The sequence below is a fragment of the Anomalospiza imberbis genome, chromosome 11 (genome assembly GCF_031753505.1).
Source record: "Anomalospiza imberbis isolate Cuckoo-Finch-1a 21T00152 chromosome 11, ASM3175350v1, whole genome shotgun sequence".
NCBI classification, from domain to species: domain Eukaryota; kingdom Metazoa; phylum Chordata; class Aves; order Passeriformes; family Viduidae; genus Anomalospiza; species Anomalospiza imberbis.
This window is the reverse complement of record NC_089691.1, coordinates 13,402,558-13,422,227: the sequence shown is the minus strand read 5'-3', so window position 1 is coordinate 13,422,227 and position 19,670 is coordinate 13,402,558. Positions and strand designations below refer to the sequence as shown.

At 44.7% G+C, this 19,670-nt stretch overlaps 1 protein-coding gene across 6 annotated transcripts in view; it reads left to right on the top strand.

Moving 5' to 3' along the window:
• Positions 1–19,670, top strand: part of GRIP2 (glutamate receptor interacting protein 2) — a 267,829-nt gene that overhangs the window by 199,487 nt on the left and 48,672 nt on the right. For all 6 annotated transcript variants that reach the window (XM_068201965.1, XM_068201964.1, XM_068201966.1 and 3 more), the window contains exons 2-7: positions 7,581–7,661; positions 10,821–10,956; positions 11,726–11,871; positions 14,678–14,764; positions 15,033–15,108; positions 15,740–15,885. In XM_068201965.1, coding sequence (XP_068058066.1) covers positions 7,581–7,661; positions 10,821–10,956; positions 11,726–11,871; positions 14,678–14,764; positions 15,033–15,108; positions 15,740–15,885 — 672 coding nt within the window. The remainder of the gene's footprint in view (positions 1–7,580; positions 7,662–10,820; positions 10,957–11,725; positions 11,872–14,677; positions 14,765–15,032; positions 15,109–15,739; positions 15,886–19,670) is intronic.

Here is a 19,670-nt window from a genome sequence, read left to right as displayed (position 1 = left end):
CCATTGAGAAATAATAATCTCATGGAGTTGGTTTTTGCACTATTCTTGTCTCTTGTGCACAAAATTACTGTGAATGCTCTCTGTGAGTCTGTGTGTACAAATGATCTGCAAGGAGGTGAGGCACTGCAGGCTTCCTCTGCCACTGGGTCATCCACAAATATAAACTGATGAAGCTGTCTGAAAATGCCTGAAAGGATGAGAAGGATTGCAGGAAGAGAAGTCTCTATCCATTTCTCTCTTTCTATTTTTTAACACTAGAAATGCAAATCTTTCTGGGGACTGCTTAAGAAAAGTGAACAGGAGAGGGCTCCGTGAGTGAAGAGGGATCTTCTTGGTGTTGATGTTGTTAGAGGATTATTAGGAAGAAATGGATAAAAGTGAAGATTCTTGGGTTTTGTTTGGGAAAAGCTATTTGTGCTGAAGATCCAGCCTGTGAAATCCCTCAAACAGCTCTTAATAAGCCTAACTTAATGCACAAAATCTTATCCTCACCAGAATCAGGAAAGAGTCATCCCTGATCCTTTTAAATGAAAGAAACAAAATCACAGGCTACTTCAGAGCAACAACATCAGCCTCTCTGTGAACAGAAGAGCAATGGAATGTTTCATTTCTAGGAGTTCTGCATCCACTATCCCCTGGTCTCCTCCCTATCACACAGAGGAAAATGAGTGGTGAAGTTGGTCTAGATCTGGTTTGCACAACAGATCTTTGCTTTTCTGAGAGCAATAACTTAAGTCTTCTCTACTCAAAACACATTTTTATTGAAAGTTACAAGATTATAAACCTCTTTCAGGCTGCACTCTCTCCCCTCCAGGTTGATGGATATTGGCCACTGGATTCCAGAGGTGCAGAGGACAGTAGATGGAACAGCATGGGAATTTAATTTTCATACAAAACCAGGAGAGACAAAAAAAGGAGCTGGTTTTAATAACCTTTTTTTTTTTACTTTTATGAATATTTTTTTTCTTCCATCTCTCAGTACAGCTTGAGTGGAAATTAAGAACTGCTTCCAGATCCTCTATCACAGAGTCCTTTGGATGTGCTGATTAGATAAAGTGACTCTGTGTTGGCTTCCAAAGCAATAATGAGAACAAACAATGCATTGTAGCAAGGGCTCTGGTATAGAAAAGACATGAGTGTAATGGCAGGTTAAATGTAGATTCTTAAATTGTGGGGTTTTTTTCCTTTCTTCCTTTTTTCAATTTTTTTTTCTTTTTCTGGAATGTAATGTATGTAATGAAAACATGAGGAGCACCAGATGTTGGCACTGCAAGCTGAGTCCAGCGTTCATTCTTATCAGATGGGACTTGGATCAGACCTTGAGAGGTGTTTAATATCCTGTGGAAGTTGATGTGAGTTAAACCTCACCAAAGTCTGGCTTTTCTGCAGAGCCAACTTAAATGGGTTTTGTGCACACAAAACTTGTTTACTAAATGCAGAAACTCTTTCCATATCTTCATGAGAAGAAGGAATCTTCCATCACTGCTACGGTCTTGCAGGGGGTAAGAAATATGCTTTTGTATCCCTTGGAAGCCAACCTGCTTGATAACAGAGATATGTTCTGGCTCATATCTTGGTCCTATAAAGGCCACTGCTGTGCAAATAATCATCTACAGCATTTCAGTTGAAAATGATTGCTTGGAACAAATTGTTTTTTTTAAAGTAATTTTGGTTTCTTATTAAAAAGAAAAAAAAAAAAAACCAGAAGAACAAAGCATGGAGTTTCTGTTGAACAATAGGCTATTGTATTTTCCTAGAACTGAGTTCTGTGAATACAACAGTAGGTGTTGTGAAAGTGTACATGCCTGAGAAGGGTTGGTAGGTGAATGAATACAGAAGGAGAGGTGTGGAGGGTGTGGGGAGATGAATTTCATGCTGTGTCTATTGAGGAGAAAAAATTAAGAAGTACAACTTCCTTTTGGAATACCTTTGAAGTTTGGACAAGTTCTTCTTGGCTCAGAAGCCAGGAGCAGCAACTACAAAAGTGGATGGAAGAGCTGCCACAGCAGCCTCTGGTGCCACAAGAAGCTGCAGTTTATGGAGCACGTTCCCAGGCCAGGGCTGGGAACACAGCATCGTTGCAGTAGGGCTGGCACAGGGACTGGCAGCAGGTTGATAAAATTATTTCCCCCAGAATTATCTGTGAAAATGGGATAAAGCTCAGTTGTTGTTTGTGGGGCAAGAGTCTTATTTCCAGCAAGGGTGGTTCTTGTACAGCATGGCTGTTTTCCTGGCTGTCCACTCAGAAATTTGTGATGAGAGAAGTTAAGAGGAAACTTCCCCAACTTCTCATTTGTCTCTGAGTGTCTCCTGAGTATGAGCTGGGAGGGGATTTGTTCCCAATAAAGAGGTAAACAAGAGGCTCTTCTTCACAAAAGGCAACCTCTGCAATTTTTACCAGATTTGTTGATACATGTATTTATGAAATTAGGGAGGAGCTGCTCCCTAAATAACTTGGTCTGTTCCAGCCTGAGCTCACTGGTTAAAGGGGAATTCTTTTTTTAATCTTCCTGGTGCAAAGGAAGGGAAAAGCATTTCAAAACACTGCTTGACTTGGGATTAGTGCTGTGGGAGAGTCACATGGAAGGTGCCCTGGGCTAAGGGAAGGGGTAGTGCTGTGGTGGATACTGGGGTTTTTCACTGGCATTCTTCAAGCCCACCCCACCTTCTGAAGAATAAAAAGTGAGAAAACACTGGGCCCTTTCAGGGTTGGGTTGGGGATTTTTGGTTTTGTTTTTTTTTGTTGTTTTTTTCTTTTATGCAGCAAGCTAAAATGATTGTGATGAAAATGAAATTGTCGTGCAGAATCCTAAGGCAAAAGTGACTTTCTGTTTTCTTGTTTTAAGCACAGGAACGTGGACTATCTTGTCTAAGGTTTTAGTGTATTTGTTGCTATATGCTTGGATTAGTTTTATGTAGGGCAGGATTATGCTTTAGCTCAACTTTTCCAGTATTCCAGGAAAAGCAGTCTAGAGATCAGTGATAGATCTGTTTCATCTGTTTCTTGGGGTTCTATTTATTTATTATCTTTAAGTTTAATGTTACAGAGCCGAAGCACTGTATTTGTGGAGATGGGAAAAGACCTGAGCAGCTGTACTGGTTATAGTGAACTCACGTACAGATTTTCCAAGGGCCTGAGGAGCTGTGGATTTAGATGGACAGAAGGAAGTTCAAGCCACCTGCTGAGGAAGGCTTGAAGAAGGTGGGATCCTTCATGCTCCTTGTCTGAAGCAAACATGTGAGAGGAGCTCTTGCTCTGCATGAACTTTGTAATTAAGTATTTTCAGGAAATCATGCAGTCTGTAACAGTATTCAACGGGCTTTTTGTTTTCCTGTCCTGGGCTCTCTGGATCTGTCTGTCTCCCTTGTTAAAGGCTAAGTGCTTTGAAGATGGGAAGCCACCACTGTGCACAGCTGACACCGGCACTGCTGTCCCCAGCCTGCTGCTGTGGTGCTGAAATAACCCAAACTGCCCCCAGGGATTTGTGCTGGAGGGACAGTTGGGCACAGCCTTGCAATCCAGCCCAAATCCATCACTGGAGCATGAGACGCCTCTGGCTGTGCTGCCATGTGGAGTGCCAGCCTGGGGAGAGTGGGAAGGATTGTGTTACTGTCATCCTCTGATGATGGTCCAGCCCCTGGCCAGGCTGTGGTGCGGGCTGTGTCTTGTGGGAGCTAAAAACCAATTTCAGATTCAGAATGGGTGGCATGGATATATTACTTTCCCCCTCCCCTCCTTCCGGTAATATTTCAACTTTTTAAAGGTGATGAGATGCCTAAAGATGCAGCTAGATGATTGTAGTCTGTTTTGAAGTACATGTCTGCATCTTCAGGCACTCAGAGATCTTTAAAATCCCAGGCATTGGAGGTTTGCTCCCAGAGCTGCAGTTTGAATCATCACTACTTGCCTGACCCATGCTCGTGTACCCTCTGGTGCTCTTTGCCTGACTACAGATAAATGCCTCCCTTGACTTACAGAATTAACTCTCCTCAAAATGGATCAAATTGCAATTAGTTTTAGTCATTTGGATTTCTGCTTCCAGCCCCATGCTTTTATTCTAGCAAAAAGTACCGGCTTGCCTTAGCGTGAACAGCTTTTGGTTCTTAATGCTGGTTTGGTATTAATTTCTCTAAACAAGGAATGCAATTACCCTGTAGCAAAATAACTGTCTCCAACTGTCTTTTTTCCATTAAACAAATGGGAGTTTTTACCTCTTGGTCTTCCCATAAGATTAATGCACTTTCTCTGCAGGAACTGTCTTAAAGTGATCCAGGAATATGAACAACTTGCAGACAGCAGCCTAATTGTCACAGAATCTGATTTAGCCAATGCTCATTTTCCTTAAGAAGTGATCTCTGCTAATAACAGAGACTAATAGCTCTTCTAAATGAACAAAACCCCCAAACTTCAATTTTTTCCCCCCACAGGCAGGGATAATGAACTCCTAAATCAGTGCTTTTTCCAAGGAAGCCTTTTTTCCCCCCATTTTAACAGTTTGTCTTGGCAGCTAACTGATGTCAGGAGATCCTGGTGCCTGTGCTTGCAGGGACAGTGGAGTCTGCCCTGACTGTCCTTTATTTTTGCCCCCCAGCTAAAGCATGGAGATTTTTTCTGTTCCTTCATCTGTCCAGTTTGTTTTTGAAGGAATGAGATGGGGATTCTCTCTTATTTATTGTCACTCTACATGGTACACTGACATGTATCACTGTTCTGCACTCCTTCTGCATGGGAGGAGAGGTCAAAGCTCTGTGGGAAGATGTAAGGACTCAGAGGTTCTTATCTCCCTGGTGTTATGTAAATAGTAAGGCATGTAAATAGTAAAAACTATTGTCAAAGACTTACAGGAACTTTGTATGTTGCCACAAATTTCTGTCAGTATATGGAAAGTGCTGCAATCTCAGTTTTATTGAGGGTCTTACTCACTTGGTGAGCTTTTCTGAAGAGTCTAGAGCCAGCATTACTATCACTGCTTGAAAACCATCAATTACACAATCTTTTTCGGGAAGATTTCTGGCTCTCTTGGTGTGAGAGAAAAAGCTTGATAAATACAAGTCTAATAGCTCCAGCATGGATTGCTTGCAAAAAGAACCTGCATGAGATTTAAAAAAAGAGTTACTTTCCCAATTTTTAGGAGAAGAGAGGTTTATGGATTTCCAGTGCCTTGGATTGATGCTGCAATTTTGGCCGACTGAGCAATCAGACTGGTTAGCAACCTCACCCCCAAACCAGTGCTGTGCTAGGCAGAAGAAATTACTGAGAGCACAAAAATGAGTTCCTTTATTAAAAAACCCCCAATGTAACCCCTTGCACAAACAAAAAAGTTCATAAAAAGTGACTCCATTATTACCAGCTTGAGTGGCAGAGCAGGAAATTGGCTGCAAGTGAACAAAGAGCCGTGCACACGGCGCAAGTGCCAGTTCCCATTTCAGCAGGCCACGTGGGGCAGCCTCCTTTCCTGTTCTAACGTTTTAGCCAGGTAGTGAGGGGAAAAACCCAAACATTTCTCACATAATCAACTGAGTTTGGAAGGGAGAGCTGTAGATGGGTAGCTGTGGTGCTGAGTATTTGCTGGCTGACGTGGCTGTCAGGAGCAGCGGGACAGGGCGGCGTTGCTAATTGCCGGCAGGGCCTGTAGCTCGGGTCACTGCTCTGGGCCACTTGGCTGCTGCTGGAAGCTGTTGTTAATGCACAGGCAACCTGGTTTCATGCTCAAAGGGAAGCCAAGGCATGTTTGCCAACAGCTGTTGGGCTAGGGAGGGCAACCAGTAGCGAGTTGGGGTTTCCTATCAACACTGATCGGGGAAATGAAGCGCAGAAGGGTGCTAGTGCCTGTCTGGTGTGGGGTGGTGTGTTTGTGGGAAACAGATGGTTCTCTGCTTCAGTTTGCCAGCAGATCATGGAGCTGGCTTTGAACCATCTTGTGTGGTTTCCCAGGAATGCAGGGATCCCATCCACAGCAGAACCTCGCTGCCTCGAGCACGTTTCCTGGGGGCAGAGCTGGCAGCAGTGCTCTCATGTGGAGGGCAGCTGCATGCTGGGGTGGTCCTTGCCATCTGCAGTGGCCTGTGGCACCAAAGGCACACTGATGCTCCAGTGCCAGCAAAAAGTTCCAGCCCTGGGTGGCCCAGGATATGTTGCAGGTGCCTTTTGCACAGTTACCTCCAGTGCTGAGGAGGGAACCATGTGATGGGTTACCTGAGCTTTAGGATTCCTCTTCCAATGTGCTGCTGCATTTGGGAAAGAAATAAAGGGTGGTTGTAGCTGTTGGGAACGTGGGCAGGGAGCAGTTGGATCAGCATTGTCCTGCTGCTTCCCTGGGAATTGCCACCTTCCTTTAAAAACCCAAACCATCCCTGTTGCCTGACTCTGCAGTGCTATCAGGGATGAGATGACAGAGAGAAGGTAAACCAGAATATTAGGAAAAACCTCTTGGTGAGAGAGAACCACGATATTAGGAAAAAACCTCCTGGTGAGAGAGACTAAGATCTGCACCATCTTTACTTTGCCTATGGGGAAAGCAGGCTGCCAGCAAACTGAACATTGGGATTGAGTCCACTCTGTACAGAACCTTATCGTGAATGAGGCTGAATTAAAATTTTTCTTTACTTTGTATGGAGTGGGACAAAAACTTCTTTTTACCTGAAATGTAACTTATTTAAAGGCTGTGGACAGGAATAAAGGGATAAGGTTTTCAGTAACCTATATTTATACTATCATGTACAACTTCTAAACCTTCACAGCTACTGAAAAATTCAAGAATGTGGTCACTGAGAATGGGAGTTATTTGGTACTACATGGTTACTGGAAATTATTGATTGGAAAAGTGCCAGCTTTTTATGAAATGCCATAAAAATAGACATTTTAGATGGATAGAAATGAGATCTGTGAAAGCATGCTGCCTTCTCTGCAGATAAACTCTGTGGTAACTCTGTAGCAGTCTTCCAGTAGGACAATACAAAAATATTTAGATGCTTTAAATTTTAGCTTTTGCTGGACAGTGTATTTACAGTGTATAATGCTATTCTGTCTTCACTTTGACTTTTTTTCCTTTTAATTATTTAAAAGAGGGCGCTCTTTGTATTGTACAGAGGCTGGAACAGCAGCTGGAAAAGGTGACTCTGAAATAATGGGATCTAAAGGAATAGGCAATTTCACTCAAGTATAGTGATTTAGTGCCCCGTTAGTATCCTGATGTATGACTGCATTTCCAAACACCCTAAGCTTTTTCACAAGCATAATGACAGGCTTGAAACTTGTGATATGAATGTCCCAGCTTTCTCTATCCTCAGCTGTTCCACATAATTACAGGAGTAAGGGAATTTTGTTCTCTCTTAGCAGCTTAGCTCCAAGAAGAATAAATCAGATAATGTTACTGCCTTCCTGTTTCCCTCTCTACAAGGTGAGAGTCCACATGGTGCAGTGCAAAGCTGGGGCTCATAATGTTTTTTCTTGCCTGAAGTCTGTGATACAGATGTGATTCCAATTTTGGTGACACCAGGACAACTTCTTAAAGAGCTCTGGTTCAGTTGCTTGTGGCTTTTGGTACTAATTTCAGGTTCTGTGTTTGCTCTGCTCACAGATGATGGCCCTTACTCAAAGGGGAGCAAGGACTCTGGTGGGATGGACACAGCCCTGGTCTCCAGGAGGCAAAGCATCCCAGGTAAAGGAGGGGATCAACTCCTGCTCCAAAATATTGGGGCATCCATTACAGTTTACCTAGATACCCATAAAATGGGTAAAACCCCTCAAACCACTAATTTTGGTGCATCTATCAGCAAAGCTTTGGCTGGAAGACAGAAATGGATGGTGGTAACTGGTCTCAGTGAGTGGTGTGTTACTGGTACAATCCCTGTCTTGTGTGGGCCTGTTGGCAGTAGTTACAGGGAGCTGGGAAAGGACTTATTCCTGCACTGGACTGACACTCACAAAGAAGAAAACAGCAGCAAAGGAGAGAGGGAAGAAATGCTGCCACAGCTGAGCTCATCAAGCAGGGAGGGAGACTGGCAGTGTCTGGCAAGCTTCAAATTTCCCACATCTGACTAAGTTTGTTTTGATATTTAGTCAGTCACAGCAAATTTTTGTGTGAGATAAACTTTCCCATGCAGAAACACCCTGGGAGCTGAAGAGGAAGTGGAGAAGCGGTAATTGATTTGCCTCTGCTGGTACTGGGCTGCCTTGGACAACTCATCTCCTTCCTAGGAAAGTCAGGGACTTGGTTTTGACTTCTGGCTGCAAATGACCCAGTCACAGGGTTGGTTTAATGTGTTCTAGGTAATGGGGAGGAAGCAGGGCCCTTCTGCTATTGCTTCATCACTCAGTACTTGTTCCAGAGGATATTCTGCATCACGTCACTGCATCACACCACTGTAGTGCAGCCCTGATGGGGAGAGGCTCACAAGAGCCAGTGCATCCCACAACCCCAGCTCAAGGCATCTCAATGGAGAGGGAAAAATTCAGGTGTGCTTTTCCTGCCCTGGGATGCAAAATCTAATCATATTTGCCAGTAGAAGAAATCCAAATCTGTTTGTATATGCAACACTATATCTTGAAGGACCAGATCCTCCTCAACCAGCTCACTTTTACACTGTGTGGGTCTGTGACAGTGGCAGTGGATTTATAGAAGCTTGGGTCAAAATTCATTATGGCTGACCTTGACTGGTTGATCTCAGGGAACTGCCTTTTTTGCAGCAGTAATTTCTCCTTGAACCCCTAACAATGGATAATTGCACTCTGGGAGTTCTCATTTTAAACACTTATCAAGGATCAAAATTAAACCCCGTTGAAAAGCTAACAATCTCCCCTTGTGGCACCATCTGTGTTGATCAGTCATGTCTGTAGCTGAGAGGAAATTTGCAGGATGGTGCTGGATGCTGTTCTTTCCAGCATGGTGGCAAGGCCCCCAAGTTTCTGGCCGCCCCTGGGCTCCTGGGTTGGTGAATTGAAAATTAACTTACTGCAGTTGGCAAGGGATCAAAACTGAGTTTAAAGAGCAGAAGTATTATGGACCTGACATTTTTACAAGGAGCTGCCAGTACCACATTAAATGGGTGCCCAGCAGTGCCTAAATGCCTGCCAGACTGGAGTTGGATTGCAAAGAGGTTCCCTACTCACATTAATCAAATGCACAGCTTATTCTTGGAAGTGCTTTACAAAACAGGTAGTGCATAGCAGGACTCTAAGTGAGCTGCAATTTCTGGTATCCTGGTGGCTTTGAACAGGAGCAAAGTGCTGGTGATGAGGCACCACAGTGCCAACAGATCCCGTGTTTTGGATGGGTGGAGGAGGCCCTGCACCAGTATGGATCTTCTGTGTCAATATGCTATTTAAGGGGCCCTGCCTTGCTCTGGAAGTCAGTGTGCAAGAGGTTTCAAATGTTCCCTCTCCAAGCAGAGCATCTCATTTAAGCCTGGTAAGGTTTACTGTGTAAACAAGCACCTGGGCCATTTGCAACATGGGGTTTTTGTCCACATCCGTGGGGCTGCTGTTTGTTGTATGCTGCCAGTGCCCATCACCACCTTCTCCTCACAGCCTTGGAGAAAGGCACCCTTTGTGAGGGTGACTGGTTTCCTCCCGTAAAATCATGGAAGATTTCAGTACATTGAGATAATGGAGTGGATGGATAATGCTATAGACAAATTGTGTGAAAGCTTCTGAGAGGAGGCTCTGACAAGGTGTGGATGTTGTCCTATTTGCCCCAGGGCTAGTACCCCTTTGAGCAGAGTGTGAGGTTTGTTGTATGCAGTATTGCAGAGCTGCCTTTTGCCAAGTCTTTGAAGCTCTTGGTCTTTTCCTTAGGCCAGGACTGATTCACCTGCTCAGTTACTGCCCTTTTCCATGCCAAATCCAAAAGCTGGAATAATGTAGGAAACCCGTTTTTGTAAAACCCAGACGTGATCTGTGATGAGATCAAAACTGATACTGGGTTGGGCTTATATGTAGGTGCTAGACTGACAAGAGTGTTGTTTTGGACTAGAAAAGGTAAAATGTGCACTGCCTGCAGCACCCACAGAAGCAGTACTGGTGCAGCAGGTGTGGGGTGGGTATCCCCTGGACCTGGACCTGTGTCTGGTAGCAGGCAGTGCATGTGGAACAGGTCATAGTGTCAAAGTGACTCATGTCTTCAATTTCAGCTGCAGATGAGGTGGTAGGAGGGAGTTTGACTTGGACTAGGTGCAGATGGGTGAGCAAACTGCTGTGAATGAGTGAAGGTCATGCTTCCTCCTTTGCCCCCTGATGATGGCAGGATCTCACCCTTCTCCACACTGTGTTCTGTATCTCCCAACTATATCAATGTCTCATGATAGTTTTTTTTAATCACAGTATTTTAAGATCCACCCTGTGTGGTCCATCCAGGTAGCTACTGCAGGTCCACATCTTCTAGATCTGGCTGCAGGAGCATCCTCCTCCTGTGTAACTATTGCCACCTGACAGCTCTCTTAATGCCCTCCCCACTCTATATCAAACATAATTCCTGAGGTGGTCTCCCTGGACCATTGCTGAGCTCCCAATCACCCTGGTTTTGAATTTTTCTACTGCATCTAGCACCTTGAAACACGAGGTTTTTACTCTCTCATAAGCCCATATGAGAGCCCTCTGCCTTGTCTTCCTTGGTTCTGCCTGCCAGACCTGCCTGCAAACATTGCTGTGGGTCTACCAGGACACACTTCTGTTTTACAACTTAAGTTCAAATAAACAGAGGCTTCTTCTTCATGCTAGTTGTTCAAATCTACTTTCCCACTACCTGTAGGAAAAGGGTGTCCTTGGGATTGAGGGAATGTGCCTTCCACTGAGTTGTTTGTCTTTGTTCCCAATCTTTCAGAGGAGTTCAGAGGGGTCACAATTGTGGAGCTGATTAAGAAAGAAGGAAGCACCCTCGGTTTAACCATTTCAGGTGGCACAGACAAAGATGGAAAGCCAAGAGTCTCCAATCTGAGGCCGGGGGGACTGGCTGCAAGGTGAGAAATGGAAATGGGGTGCAGAGAGCACAGCAGGAATGAAGAGGAATAGTTGCATGTTCCAGCTACTGAATGAATAGAGTTGTAATTAAAGTTGTTGGCACCTAAGACCCTTTTTTCAAATGCCCCAGAATGCAAAGTTGTTGCTTCAGGAAGTAGAACATGTTCTATTTTGAGTTATTTCCTATGCTCTGTGCAATTATGCTCTGAATTTTTTTGTAGGGATATTTGTGGTTCTGTGAAATTAGGCAGCCTTGTCAGGAGAGCTGCATGGTACAATACATCTTGATCAAGCTAAGTGGTTTAATATTGTATCTGTTCTGAATACTGAGTGTATAAGTAACTTTATTGGCTCCGAAAAGTAATGGGCAAAGAAAGGCTCCAAGAAGTAGGAAAAAGGAAAGAGTAATTGAACAATTTTGCAGAAAACAGGCAAAAGGAAAGATGTTTTCTCTCTCCCTGCTGGATTTTTTTCAGACAGCTCTTGGTGTGCTTTTCTTTGACTGATTGCTCTACATGAATGGGAACTGAGCAACAGCAAAGAGGTTGTGAATACGTACACTGCAATTGTTGCTGTATGTACAGATCTGAGCACTTGCTGCTGGGAAAGATAGATGGCTTCAATTTTAGTACTTCCCTCTGATAGCAGACACATGCAATCAGACAGCAGAGATCAGTCCAGCATTGTTGGCTTGTTCAGAAAGTCCTACAGTTACCAGCCAGCTGGAGACTTTGTGCTACAACTGCTTTTTATTTTATTTCTTTGCAGGAGTGACCAGCTGAACGTGGGGGATTACATCAAGTCGGTGAATGGCATTAACCTGACCAAGCTGCGGCATGACGAGATCATCAGCCTGCTGAAGAACGTGGGCGAGAGGGTGGTGCTGGAAGTGGAGTACGAGCTCCCTCCAGCCGGTGGGTGCCTCTCGGACAGCGGTGCTCTCTCTTCTTGGCTGCTTTTTGTCCTGGGGTGCAGATGGGCTTGCTTGTGCAGAGGTGCCATGGCAAGGCAGTGTCCAGGGGCGTTTTGCTGTTGCCTTCATCTGCTCGCACGGGCGGTGGAGGCTGCCGAGCTGTGTGCAGTGGGAGCAGAGCACTTTTTCCAGCACAGTGGGTGCCTGTTCATGCACACTGGCAGGGGATGGCTGATTAGGTCTGTCTTGCCTCGGAGTGACTCGACAGCACAGGCCAATCTGCCTCCTGATGCTGCTTCAGCTTCTCCTTTTCCCTTTTGGAGTGTGGCTACAAGAGGTTTAATTCAGTCTTAAGCATGTATTACCAGATGCCCTTTTCTGAACTGTGGCAAGTGCTGTTAGTCCTCAGGAATCTTTGAAGTGTTATGTGTTTTTAGAAGGGAAACTGAAACAATCTACTTTCCAGCTAAGGGGCCCTGGCAGAAGATGGCAAGCCCAACTAACAGGGCTTATGTCCTATCACGGGAGACTATATGCTCTTGCCCCGATTTGTTTTGATGATTGATGTTTCTGGTTAAAACAAATTCCTCAATACAGTTTCTCATCACAGTCTTTCCATTGTGAATATAATCCCCCCAGTTCATTTACCCATATCAATCAGATGATGATTGGGCAGAAGAAATAGAACAACTAAAAATAAAATGACAGGAAAAACAAAACTAATGAAATCTAACATTTTGCCCCAGATAGGAAGATACTTTGCACTTCAGAGCTTTGCTGTAGCTGCTGCCTTTAGATGAAAAGTATTGAATATAGAAATGACTGTGTAAAGCCCCAAAGAGTAAAATCTAATCTGGAATAGATGAATCTGTATCCATTATTCCCCTCTCTTCTGCTGTAAATGTTAGTGAGCTTCTGCATACACCTCTGGTAAAGCCAGCTGTGGCTCAAGTCTTACATGTTCTCATGCTCCCTAGAGATGACCACTCTTAACCTTTCTCCATGGTATTCCTTATTGTCTGTGATATTCCTTATGAGGAATCTGATAAACTGAACTTGCCAGCCAAGGAGTGGTGCCATCTCAATCATTAGCAGCAATGCTAGATGTCCTCAGCTTTAAATGAACAGGAAGAGCACACTGAGATAGTGACTTTTCTCCAGTGAGATTACTTGGGCTGCTTATGAATTGTCCAAACAAAGAAGCACTGCAAAATACAGGGAATTGTCAATTATTGCCTGATTCCAATTCATTGTAGGCTTTTATCTGCTGTGAGGGTTTGTTATGTGTATGTTCACCCCTCTCTCTCGCTCTGTCTTTCCCTGGGCAAAGAGCAGAAATACAATGCAATTCAATAGCTTGTGCTTGTGAGTTTGACTTTTTCTCCCCACTCTGTAATTTCCTGCTTTTGAAAGGGATCTTGCAAGCCCAAGTCTAATTTCCAGGCTACTGTGTCCTATCATCTCTGTCTTAAATAAACCAAACCCTGTGTTAACACTGGCTTAGGTTTCCCAGCTCCCACTGATCTTATGAGAGGCTATTGAAGCACTTCATACTTCAATGCTTAGGACAGAAATTGGATGGCTTCTGAACTCATTTGTGGAAACTTTATACCCTTTTCTTGGTATTTGAGTATCATTCCTTGGCTGGGAGCCTGCCCGTGCCCTGAATGCTCCTTTCTGGAGTATTTCTAGGTGGTGTCCCTGTTAGGTGTCTGTGCACAGCAGTAGGAGCAAAGTGGGGACATTGTTTGGAGGTTTATTTGGCCTCACTGTAGCTGGTCGCCAGGGCTGTCTGCCTGCCTGGTCTACTACAGACCAGTACTGTGCCTACATTGTATGGCTTTTGGGTTAGTTTAAGGGCTGGGCTAAGCCTAATTTGGCTGCAGGTTGCAAGCCCTCAGGTGCTTGGCAGTAAGGACAAGTGTGGTCAGTCAGGACAGTGAGGAGATTTGCTTCGAAACTCCCCTCCTGAGGCAAGGGAAATGGCAGTGTGGATGTGCCTGGGGCACCCTTCACCTCCAAGTCAAGTTCTTGGTCTTTTTTTCCGGATTATTCTTGTGGCTGTTCATGGAACTTGGTTTAAAAATTAGGAATTTTCAGAGTGGACCAGGCTGAAATGTCACATGCAGTTCTGGGTGGAGAAGACAGGGAAATTGTCCCATATTCACTGCAGTAGTGCAGTAAATCATTAACTAGTAGGGAATGTCAAGAGATGGAAAGCATTTCTTTCTTTTTCTCTTTACTTTGTACATTATATATTTTGTACAAATAGTACTGTGTATTTAACATAAAAAACTGAATTGCCCCTAGGATCAGTTTAAAGGATTCACTTAATCTTTTATAAAATCCAAAATATGAGAGGTAAGGGAAAGAAACCAACTTTATGCATTGAGGATTTGGGATTTTCATTTTCTTTAAGGTCAGCTGGTGACTTGATTCCTTATGCTGCTGCTGTTTTTTTAATAAGTTTCTATCTGTGGCAGAAGCTTTTGAGAAAAGCTGAATGCATTAAAGCCAGTTGATAAATGAGATGGTTTTACTTGAATGTCAGGGTATTAACCAAGACAAGTTTGAGGGGAGATGCACAACACTGAGCTGGTGAAATCATCCTAAAACCTGATGGTTGGCTCTGATAAAGGTTCACGTGTCCAGGTTGGGCTCTTTTAGCTTCCAAGAAGGGAAAATGAAATATGGGTTTTGGGCTGGACTTTAATTTCAGTGTTGTTTGGATGAGTTTTGATACTGTTTTGCACTGTGGTTGGAAAAGGTTTATCTGGGGTAACTGGCTCTTCCTCTCTCCTGTTTAGTGCCAGAAAGCAGTGCTGGCATTATTCCCAAGACCATTGAAGTGTCCCTCTACAAGGAAGGCAACAGCTTTGGCTTTGTGCTGAGAGGTTAGTAGCTTCTCCAGTGAAAAGCAGAAGCAGAGGTGGAAAGTGGGAAAAGTAAGAAGGTGAATGACAAAAAACCTCAGCTAAGCAGTCAAAGCATGTCCTGGAGAGGATCCCCTGCTGCCTCTAAGGACTGCCGGCTGCCTAATCTAGGGCAGTCATTTTTCTGGCAGGCTGTGTCAGCTGTTATGTGATAAATGTCTCTTTCTCAGCACTCTCCCTCAGACTTTCAAACCTCTGGTGACTTACGACTTTCCTTGTTTGATTACAGGGGGAGCCCATGAAGACTGGCACAAGTCCAGGCCGCTGGTGCTCACCTACGTGAGGCCAGGCGGCCCTGCAGACAGGTACTGCTCGTGTCACACCGCCACATCTGCCTTCACGGGACAGACCAGCAGCTGTCCCCATGCTCCTGAAAGTGTGCCCTTCCTGTCCTCCTTCTGGTGTCTCCCCGAGGCTTCTCATGCTGGTGGAGTGCAGTGCCAGCAGTGGTGTGTGGGGAGGTGGGCACGGTGCTCACACGCTGGCCCTGTGCAGATGTTGTAGCTAAAGGCAGAGGCTGCTCCTGCAGAGGCAGCCCCTTCATTAGCCCTGTGCTGCTGAATCGCTGATGCTGTATTGGAAAGCAGGAGCCAGTCTATCGTACTCTCGTGCTCATAATTTACATGATGGGCCTGGTACTATAAATAACCCAGACTGTTGTCCAAGGAGTGTTCTTCCATCCTACAGGATGAGAGTAATTGAGTTCCTAATAGGTGTGTGTACGTATATACACACGCACATACATGTGTGTACACACACAAATAATATATGTTTATATATTTACATATAATATAGATATGTAGCAAATATATATATAAATATAGATATTTATATAAAGTTATATAGATTATGTATATAAACATAAATATATACATATACATATATATATATATATATATACACATAAAGAAGAGGATTGCCTTTGGCTTCTTACAGGGAAGGGTCTTTGAAAATTGGGGACAGGCTGCTGAGCGTGGATGGGATCCCTCTGCACAGCATGACCCACGCTGATGCCCTCAACATCCTGCGGCAGTGCAGCCAGGAGGCACTTTTCCAGATCGAGTATGATGTGACCATCATGGGTAAGGACAGGATGGTTGTGATGGGATTTTTTTCTCTGACTGCCTGGAAAGTATGTGAGACTAGAGACAGTAATTGGGATACTCGGTTTCAGTGGAAAAATTGCTGAGCAGTGTGCTGCCAGCGTGGATGTAGGGGGTAAAGTTCAAAGCTGGCTTTGTTAAATGCATTTGAAATGCCCTTATGCAGTGATGTGTCTTGATAGGAATGACGAGTGGCTCTAGAGGAGAGGGCAAAAGGGGATTTTCTAATGTAGCTGGGGAGGTCACAGGAGAAGTCATAGCTAAAGGGGGCTGGAGTGCTCTGCCAGCACTGCAAATAGCACTATTAAATGTGCAGAGGAGTGAGCTGCATGCAGGCAGAGACTTGTTGTGGCCTTGGTTCTGAATTTTGACCCTGCTTAATTCTGGAGCTTCCTTTTCTTAGAAATGTTATTCCAGATCTTCTGAAATAAATGAGGGGTGATCAAATGCTTGACCCCCAAATAAGACAGAATTTACTGGAGGGCAGAGGATGAATATTTCTAAAAAGCATTTTACACAGTTTGAGGGTTTGGTGGGCTGGTGGTTGTGTTGTTTTTTTTTTTTTTTTTTTTTTTTAATTTGATTTTAAGTTTCAAGCCCTGGGAATGGGTTTATTATTAGCTACTGTAATACTGTAAAGTCATTTTGAGCTGGCTTTGTGACACACAGCTGTTACTGCAGGGAGCATTGTTAATGAGTTTAATGTTACCACAGAATTTGAAGCTGTGTTGATTCGGGAAGCTTGTTGAGCTGTGTAGTAGGTTGTGATGTTTCATATCTATCTCCAGAGGGGTTTCTGCCTCCCTGGAGCCATAAGCTCAACTAGGTTGGAGTCTTTTCCACAAATCTCACTAACCAGTCCAACATGCCTGAGCCTAGGATTCAGTGAAGAACAGGAGTCTGTGATATCAGGTTGTTTTCTGATTTGTCAGTGTGGAGGAAAATAAAAAGAACCTGAAGCTGAGGGAGTTGTTTGCCACATCACCCTGAGGAAAGAGAGCTGAGAACACCAGAACTCACCCATGCAATGTGCACTAGGATAAGGCAGCTCCTTGTGACAGCCCTGAGGGCTTTCTGCTTTCTGTTGAGTCTCCTCACCACAAGCTTTCCCCTTCCTTTTGGTGGAAGCTCCACAAGCATGGATTAGTGGCTCTCCCCTGGTGGGGTGGCTGCCAGGAGCTGGGCAGTGTGTGCCACACAGACAAGTTCTCCATGGAAGAGCTGGAAGGAAAAGCTGATGCCTTGGCAGTTGCCTGCACGCTGCCTGGTTTCTGCCAAACCACAGGAGCAGCTTGTCTTTGGAAACTGCTCATGATGGAGAGGAAACACTTAAACCAAGGGAAACAGAAACGACCCAAAACCTATTTTCTACCTTTCTATGATTTTTTGGGGTAACTGGGCAGTAAGGGATGTCCATTCCTCTCCTTGCACGCTGCTCCAAGGAGGGGGGAAAATGGAGGTAAGGAGGGATTTTACATGGAGCGGTCAAGTCTGAACAATAGTAAACAATTAATTGTGCATGGGAAATGAGCCTTTTGGGGGGTTTATTGTTTTTGCAGTCCACAGTGTCTGTGTTGCAGAAAGCTTCTTGTTTTAAAACCTGACTTGGAGCAAAAATAGCCATAAAGGTGATTTAGTGTCTAGGTGTTTCTTCTTGGGAAACTCTCTCACCTAAAACTGTGAGGGTTGAGTGAACATAGAGGGACAGGCAGGGGTTTATGCAGTAGCTCTCCATCTTGTGTTGCTAATCTGTGGACCAGAACTAGGTACTTCCCAAAAATCTAAAACCTGCCCCTGTCTTACATAATTTTTGCCTAGAGAATGCTCTCTGCAACCCTGTAAAGGAATATATTTGTCCTGCTTTCTTTTAAGGCAAGATGATACAGAACATGTTGCTTAAAACAATCTCTGCAGACAGTTTTGCCAGACAGCAGCTAATAATTGCAGTGGGAGATGAGTACATAGTCCCCAGTTCACAACTATTACAGCCTCTAGAAGATGATGAGGGAAGGGAAGAGCTGGTGCTGAATGTCATCTGGTGATATTTTCAGCCTAAAAGAAGGACTCTTAATTCCCATTTTGAAAACCTGGTGAAGGGGCTGGGGACACCACAATGAAGTGGTGCTTGTCCTGTTCATCCTCAGGAAAAGAGAGGTTTTTATATGGTGCTCACTCTCTGCTGCAGCTATCTGTGCTGGGGTGGTGTGGGCTGACCCTTGAGGAGGGAAAGTTGTTTTTCTGCATCTGTCCTTGGTGAGAGCCCAGGGTTGCTGCGGGGGAGCATTGAGTCATGGCATTCCCCAGCTGTCTCTGTGGTTTTCCAGCCAAAATTGTGCACTGGGGATGATCTGCATGGGGCCAGCCCTGCTCTTGGTGTGAGGGATGTGGCAGCTGCCTGCCATCACCACAGAGCATCACCTGCCTGCTGGAATTTCACCAGGGAGGCTGGCATAGGATGGGACCATGGCAAGCTTTTTGTCAGGTTGGCTAAGATTTCTCAAAGCCACTGAAGGAATTAAAATAATCTGCTATTTCCATTTTAAATGAGTGCCAACTGGACATGAACCATCCAGGGGCATTGGGAAAGTCTCTGCCCTTTGCTGATGCCAGATGATCTTTGCAATGAACAGATGCTTTCCCATGGCTGCACTTTATCTTATGGGTCTTTTGAAAAACAGGGGAGGATGCAAAAAAAAAAAAAAAAAAAAAAAAAAAAAAAAAAAAAAAAAACAAACAAACAACCCCACCTCAAATAAACTGACCATCCAGAAAATGGTATTTGAGTAGTTACTTGTAAATAATCTGTGTGTGCCATGTACCAAGGATCTGGGCTGCAAGCATTTAGGGTTGACTCATGAAGGGGGGAAGGTTGCTGTCGGAGATGACAGATGAGCAAAGCAGTTTGCTGTGTCCTTTTTCTCCTCTTCCTTCCCCTGGCTGCCCCTCCACCCATTCAGTTTTAGGCTGAAGTTTTTTAAGCCTATGGAGCTCTCCTGCTGATGGAGTGGAGGGCTGGTAGTGTCCTACAAGTGGGTGACTTGTCAGTGTCTGCTGAGCAGTGGCAGGGGCTAGAGCCTGAAGAGGGGCCCAGGAAGTCAAATGCCTCCATGTGCCTGTAAAGCTGCAGGGGTCAGGAGCTGCTGGGCTGTGTCAGGAAGGGGTTAGCTCCCCAATTTGGTTCTTCTAGGAGATTTTGGTTTATTTTGTTTGCATTTGCAAGGGATGTCCCTTTCCCTTTCCTTCCTCCTTACCCTTTCCTCTTTTCCCTTTTCCCTTTCCCCTCTCCCATTTCCTCTTCCCTCTTTCCCTTCTTCTCATTTTCCTTTTCCTTTTCCCTTCTTCTCATTTTCTACTCCCCCCTCTCTCCCAAAGTGCATTACAGCAAGAAAAATTCATCCCTACGGTTACACTTGGCTTATTCCCCAAGCAATTGCACTTTCCAGGCTGGTTACAAGAGCCATTCCTCCTTGGAGAGGTGAGCAAAGCCAAGTGAGGCTCAGAAACCTAGTGCAAGAATGAAACCCTCCCACAGTACTTCCTTAAAAAGAAGCTACTGAGAGATAGATCTTCTAGGAAACACCTGCCAACCCCCTGTTTTGAGTGGTGGGGTGGTCACCTTTCCCATATCTTCAGCACTGGGGTGAGTGAGAACCTGGAGCAGGCTCTGTTCCCCTCGTATCCATCACAATATTGCCGAGCACCCCACAAGCGCATGGGTGTGGGCGGGTGTTGCACAGCCCTTTGTGTCCTCCTGGGAGGCTGTA